At 40.4% G+C, this 7,443-nt stretch overlaps 1 protein-coding gene across 1 annotated transcript; it reads right to left on the bottom strand.

Moving 5' to 3' along the window:
- Positions 1 to 1,866: 1,866 nt before the first annotated feature.
- Positions 1,867 to 7,413, bottom strand: ccdc47 (coiled-coil domain containing 47). The gene is made up of 13 exons (XM_035181525.1): positions 7,263 to 7,413; positions 5,551 to 5,849; positions 5,344 to 5,436; positions 4,812 to 4,986; positions 4,577 to 4,698; positions 4,418 to 4,483; positions 4,185 to 4,286; positions 3,939 to 4,049; positions 3,665 to 3,750; positions 3,524 to 3,582; positions 3,321 to 3,430; positions 3,050 to 3,217; positions 1,867 to 2,369 (listed from the first exon to the last, which is right to left on the bottom strand). Exons 2-13 carry the CDS (start codon positions 5,839 to 5,841, stop codon positions 2,289 to 2,291), a joined length of 1,464 nt encoding a protein of 487 aa, XP_035037416.1. The 5' UTR covers positions 5,842 to 5,849; positions 7,263 to 7,413; the 3' UTR covers positions 1,867 to 2,288.
- Between the last annotated feature and the right edge of the window lie 30 nt (positions 7,414 to 7,443).

Here is a 7,443-nt window from a genome sequence, read left to right as displayed (position 1 = left end):
TATACAACGCAGACAACAATCAATACAGTTATTGATTATATAGATTAACATTTTCTCTATAACCTATGATAATAAAACCGACTGCACATGGTTATTACAATAGTGGAAGAAGTATTGAGAATCTTTAGGTAAAAATACTCCATTACAAGTAGATCACCGCATTCACAATTTTATTTAAGTAAAAAGTATTATCTACAAAATGTACTTAAAGTATCAAAACTAAAAGTGGTGATTACAAAAATGGTGCTGGTCAGTATTGTTATTATTGTTGTATTAATATTACTGAAGCATAACATGTAAAGATTATTTTATTTATTTTTACCCTTCTTACCCTTTTTTTTTTTAACACCCTATCTCGTAATGTTTAACAAAGTAATAAAAATCTGGATCAACACCAAGATTTAATGGATTCTTCCTTGGGTCACACCCCACACCTCCGCAAAGGTTTTAGTTTTTACATGATCCTGCTAACCAACAAACAAAAAAACAAACAAACAAACGGAGATGAAAATATAATCACCTTAGCAGAGGTTATAAAGGCAGGGCAGCAAATTGTACAAAATCTGTTTCTAAATATGGTGGAATAAAAATATTTAGTGATACAGAATAGAAAATTCAGAAATTGCATCAATAAGAAGCAAATGTCTAAATTGTGCGAATTTAAACACTACAGTTTACTACTACTTAACAATTTAAATTATGTTATTTTTTTTACCGGAAACTGTTATATTATTTAGTCAAATTATGGACAGGTAAGCCAGAATTGCAGGTGAAATAAAAACCTGAGCAAGAAGGCAGAAAGAAATTAAGTACTATGCATTTTTATTATTATTAGGATAATTCTGAAGATGTGGTTTGTCGTGCTGCAGTTGGTGCTGGGCCCTGTTGCACCTCGTGGATCTGAACCTGTGTCCTGAAGGTAATATTGAGAAGTGGCAGTTGAGTGAATGAGCGATGTCCTGTGCTACTGAGGTTATGATGCAAATAATGACGTTACATTTGAGCTCAGAGGGGTTGGGCATGGGAGGACCTGTTGTTTTGGCAGCAGTATGGGTTATGTATGTTGGTTACACTGAGACGTTTGACTGTTTTAGTAGTTTTAGTTAACCCAGTTTATATAAGTGTGGTTAGACCAGAAAGAACCACCAGTCTGTTGTTGAAGTCTTCTGTTTTCACTCAATGTCCTCATTAGGGCTCACTCTCACTAGTGTTTGTCTTTACTACATAGCTTCATCATCCACAATGTCCATACAAAAGAACCAACCCCCTTAAAAAACAAAAACTGGACATTGGGAGTATTGGATTGCATTAGTTTTAGATATCTTTCCAGAACCGGCACCTGAGTGTATGTCTGCAATATCAAGATTTATGAAAGTTCATTCTTATCATCTGCACCATTACCGATGGACACTACTACACTGGGCAGTTTAAACATTATTCACTTCAGTAACACCTGTATTATGTACTGTTATTAACTTAGGAGTTAAGTTTTTGGGTGAGTTCAATGTATTCCATGGCAACTTCTGAGACCGTACGATTTAGTGTATCAGATTTACATTATAAAAAGCTTCTGACTAGACAGGGCTATCATTACCTCTTTCAGCTTGTAAAGAGACGACCACACTGATGTAACCAAATCTAGTTCAGACTCTGCTGACAAAACTATAAGTTAAATTAAGCATCGAGCCTCTGGTGCCTGTTTTAGACCCTCACTCTTAACTGCTGGTACCAAGAGTTCTGTGTATCAGTTACTAGATTGCACATTACTATTACTACACCACTATTCAATGACCCACAGGCCATATTTAATTCACTAATCATCAGTAATCAGATATTTCAATTAAAAAAACAAAACAAGAGACAGTATTCCAACAGACTCCAGTGCACTTTATTATGTTTGCTCAGATATTCAATATAAACAGCCTGCAAGAAACAAACTTTAATAAAAAAATTATTTTAAAAACCTCATCGAGCTACACAGCTTTCAAACAGAGCTTTGATTAGTTTTGAGAAGATAGTTTTAGAGAAAAAAGGAAAAAAAGGAAATATCCTGGCATGATTTGTGGCGACAGATTTGATGGTGAAAAAAAGTCCCTCTCAGTCATTAAGCTTTAGCCACACCAAATGGAGCAGGTGGTGGCACAAGCAGCAAAGCTTGACACACCCAGAGGCACAGGATTTCTGTTTGGAGCCGGAGCGACCGTGAGCCAGAGCTGTGGTGAGAGAAGCTGGAGAAAACTGAGCACTACTTCCGTGTGTGCTTGTATCTCAAACCCTGTGGTGGCATTTCACATGGCTTTTACTTTGATCTGCTTCATCTTCATCTGCTTCTTCTCAATCTTCTTCTGGTCACGTCGCTGGGCTGCTTCCTAAAAGACAAAATTTAATATTCAACTCACATGTTTGTACAGTAAATAGCCAGTTAGCACCGCTCAATAGGTCAAAAAATACAAAATCTAAAACCAACGAAATATAACAGAAATGTAGATTTGGAGGCAGGCAGATTCGTATCTTTTGACAGTGCTACACCTACGATGCTTTCAGACGTGCACTGAACTCTGGACATTATCCAGAGGGGCTGTATGCGACAATGCAAATATCTGAGTCAGTTACTCTGGACAGTTTTTCACATACACCTCCTAGTAAAATGTCATGAGAATTTCTGAGTGAGCCCATGTGAAAATACAGCCTGATAAAAGTCCAGAGAATTCACCACCGGCGAGTGGGCACGTTGATGACGTTTCTAACACGCAATGGAGGCAAAACTGGAATTCACAAAAAGAATACAAATATCTACAAGTCTTACACATATAAGACACCAACAAAGATGTCACCTTAGACAGAAAAGATTTGAGAGCTTTTGTTGATAAGGGACAACACTGGTGTCGATGTGCTGTATACAAAAATATAGGATTTCTGCAGAAAAATGTATACGTTATGTTCTGCTTCCAAGAGTGGTATCAATCTTCTCATCTATCGATGAGCAGGAAAGAGAATAATCATAAATCCCACAATGTTGAATGATCCCTTATAATTTCCCATTTCAGACCTCCAGACGACGTTGTCTCTCAGGGTCCTCCTCATTCATGATTCTCTCCTTCTCAGCTCTCTTCTTCTCCTCCCGGCGGGTCTGAGCTGCCTCTTGGCGCTGAGCGTGAGTCTGCTTCAGGAAGTTCTCCTCCACCCGGGCCCGGTTCCTGTCAGCTTTCTGTTTGCCCTAAATATACAGAGGAGGATAAATTGATTAATAGCTGCACTTAAACCTTCAATTTAAAATGTGGGTGCACCGTGTGCCACCAGAGCACTTGAATCCTGCTCACCTCCCTGTTGAGTCTGAGTTTCTTGACTTTATCAATGCTGTAGATCACCATGTTCATGAGAGGAAGCAGAGAGTCCATGTCTTTGGGAGAGGTGTTGCCCATACCAGGCACTACAAACAAACACAAACACAAAACACATTAAGTATAGATATAACCCACAAGTAAAATCAAATCATGGGGTGAAGGAGAGACAGAAGGCTCACCATTAAATGTAAACAACAGCGTCTTCTTGGTCTCAGGCAGCTTCAATGGCTGACCCTCCCTGAAAGACAAAACAGTAACTATTAGCCCCACATTATAACTTGCAGTTGAAAGATCAAAAAGGTGGCGTGAATAATACTCACTCTTGCATAACTTTTGGACCAGAAAATTGGTCCGAGAAATGGATGGACTCGATCTTGTCGGCATTGTTGGTGATGTAGTGCACCATCTAAAAATAAACAAATGGATCCAAAGGCAAAGTTGTCATGGGAGAGTTGGATTTAAGTATAGGAAGCTGTTACAGGCCAAAATCAAGAAACTCTTCTCAAATATTCAGACCCTTTGTAGATCATTTTATAATAATAATAATAATGAATGTGAGACTAGGGTAAAAATAAAAAAATAAATAGACTTCACCTTGTTGTCCATCACTCCATCTGTGACCTCACCCATCTCACTAAGAATAGTGAGGGAGTCAGGGAGCCCATACTTGGCCCCAGACTTGGGCTTGTCACCGCAGAACTCACTCTGAGAATAAAATGAAGGGGAGACGTCAAAATTATACACAGATTATCCTGTAACAGGTGGAACAGAAATTAATATATCAAACGTGGCTTCAAAATGCAGCGATTTGTTGACCAAACGTTATAAAAGGATATTTACCAAGTCCTGCATCTCCTTCTGATGTTTTGCCATTGCCTTCTTAGTGCCCACAGCAAACACAAAAGTGTCCATGTCCTCATCATTAAGAGTCACTTTGATTTGCTACAAACCAGCAGACAGATGTTATGGATTAGAAAAAGAGGAACTGTGATAATACTCATATATTCCAGAAAGTCTGTACTTTGAACTGCACTTAAAATATTCCAAACAATCAATGTTTGACAGGCACGTACTACTTGGTCACCGGCAGGCCTCATCATCCTGGCCAGAACATTGAGCAGGTCCTGCCTCTTAAGAAACTGAGGGAAGAAAATAAATATATTACATGACTCTATATTTAACACAATGCACTAAAAACAGAACACAAACATAGCGTAACACAAATCCCATACCTTGAGTTGGATCAGCATGCCTTCACAGCAAACACGTCCAGAGCACCACAGGTTGTAGATGTGTTCGTTTTCCTGATTCAGCTTCCCGGTGCTCACTGCTTCTTTACTGGTGCCATCATCACCTTTACAAACAGATTACTGACAATTAACTGACCACCCCCGTTTGAACCATTTGGCTGTGACCACAGACACAGTGGATATACACAACAGGGAACAAAGACGTGGAAGAACTCACCCACTAGTGCAAAGTTGCTCTCTAGAAGTTCTCTGTGTGAGTTGAACCAGGCCTGCGCGAGGCGGCTGTTTTTATTCTTGCCGATGATATAGTTCATGATGTAGGCCAGCAGGCCAGTAACCATCAGGATCTCCATGTAATAACTCTCCCAGCTGTTCTGCAGATGTGCAGGAACCTACAGAGAAACAGCAGGTGGTGCGTCAATATCAGTGTGAATAAGGTGATGTTCGATGTTGACAGTTGAAATAAATTACACAAATCCTATTCAACAGCAGTTACAAACAGTGCGGTGACCTGCATTTTGTCTGCTTTAAATGTATTACAATGGCCTCCTGCAGCTGCTTCCTAGAATTTTCATTACAGCACACCCATTACATTGAAAGAGCATTACAGTGCAGCATGCTCTAAAATACATTAGGAATTTTTTTTTTTTTACAGGCAACCTAAACTCTTTGCACATGTAGAGCGTAAGCAGATCACAATCAGCAAGGATCTGTATTCTGAGACGATTTTAACAATAAGACCAGCTTACTGTGTGGATTATAAGAGGGTCCTTCATGGAGTGGCCAGTCTTCTCCATGGGTCCAATCCCCTCAAACTCTTCGTGGTCAAACTTGTCTTGATCCTGTGGAAACACGTAATTAGTTTTGCTCTAGATTCTGTATAAATTTATATAACACCATAAATATTGAATAACAATTGATTAATGAGCTCTGTCCCCCCAAAAAAGACAATATACCTGTGTCTCAGAGTCCTCAAAGCCATCCTGGCCATCCTCGAGTTCCACGGTGGCTTCATCTTCATCCTCATCCTCATCAGGCTGTGAGGACTGTGAGACTCGAGGTGGAGGGTCAGTTTCGGCCTCAGCTGCCTGATCCTCATTCATGTCCTCAAACTCAGCAAAGTCATTGTCATCGAAGTCCACTATGTCCTCGCCATCGTCAAAGTCATCATTGTAACGCCCTCTTGTGACAGGAAAGACCAGAAGGAGGAGCAGCGCGGGTATCAGGAGGAGATATGCACTTCGCATTGTCGGACCTGCATGAAGGAGGAATAGCAGGGTGTAAAAGAAAACACAAAAATAAGGGTGTTTAAAGGCTTATAGGGGAAGGTCAAATAGACATTTTACATGTAGAATACAAAAAGAAAAGAAGTGTTTGAAAAGAAGGATGTCAAATTTCAAGCGATCATAGCACTACATGTTGCAACTTCCAAGGATTACGTTCATATTCCAGGCACATATTCCATCAGGACCAAAACCTCACGCCACAAGACCAGCTTCTTCCCGGCTGCAGTTGGCCTTATCAACAAGGCCCGGGACCCCCACCTGACTTGGACTCTTATCCCGCCCCAAGTCTGTGTTACATTAACACACATTACATTACATTGCACATTGCATATTGCACTCCTGTTTTGCATTTTGCATTTTACTTTTTACTTTACATATCTTTTATATATTGTTTTTTTCTTATGTGTAGTACTTAGTGTTTTTATGTTCATTGTATGCACCTATATACCAAGGCAAATTCCAGGTAGGTGTAAACCTACTTGGCAATAAATACATTCTGATTCTGATGTTGCAACTTCAAAAGGACTACGTTCATATTCTAGGATTATATGACACAGGCCTAATAAGTGTGGTGATCATTTCAACCTGTTATCACTTCAAGACAACTTGTGTAATATTTAACAATGGTCCAAACTGGGCACCTGGCACTGGCGGTTAAGCTGTGACAGAGTGCAGGTTAAACAGGTCATAACACAGCAACAGACCAGTCCCTGCTCACACGGTGGGTGTTCACGTGATGACCCCATAGACTGCATATGACCCCCAAAGACCAGATGATCCCTACGGATAGAGACTAACTAGCAGGAACACATGAGCGTTAGTGCACCTCCACTGGGAAACATTGAGAACTCGTTTCCAGTGTAGCACTTTGGTGGTGTGAATACAAATATTAAGACATATCAATAAATCCACATAAGATATTGTGATGACCTAATGTGACGATGCTGGGGCAACATACAGGCTTAGCTCAGTAGCCCTACCGTGTGTGGCTAGATCCGGTAAAGATTCAACCAGATAGCCGCACCAACTAACTTTAGCTAACACTGGCGACATACTTGCTAACAGGCTAAATTAGCGGATTATGTTTGACTTTGCTCGCTTCTGTAGTGGCACTTGAGTCAAAGCTAACGGATATATAATGTAGGATTAAACCACAAGCTGTATATCACAGTGTCCTACCCATCCCCCAGCACTCTCTCACTTTATTATTAGCTGCTAGCAAATCTTGCATTAGCATGCTAGCGGTGGCTAAGTAGCATGGGACCATGTTGCGAGCAAACAGCCTCTGATCCTGAGCGGAAAACAGCCGTTTGTCTCATTGACACAACTCAGAGAGTGAAGCGCATAAAAAACTACATGACAAAATGTCTACATCACCTTACCTCGAGAATCTCTGTCAGTAAACGTGACGCTGGCTGAGCTTCACCTGAACTGTCCTTGTAGTGACGTCCAGGAGGCACGGGGATGTTCTTTCAAATTAAAAGCATGGTATCGGCTGGTGTCTCGCACCGGATATCACGTGACCACGGTCTCTGCTGCGTAATTATCAAGTTTTATTTTGCA

Source organism: Hippoglossus stenolepis, chromosome 16, assembly GCF_022539355.2.
Source record: "Hippoglossus stenolepis isolate QCI-W04-F060 chromosome 16, HSTE1.2, whole genome shotgun sequence".
NCBI lineage: Eukaryota > Metazoa > Chordata > Actinopteri > Pleuronectiformes > Pleuronectidae > Hippoglossus > Hippoglossus stenolepis.
Note: the sequence above shows the minus strand (reverse complement) of the source record. Positions and strands in the feature narration are given on the sequence as shown.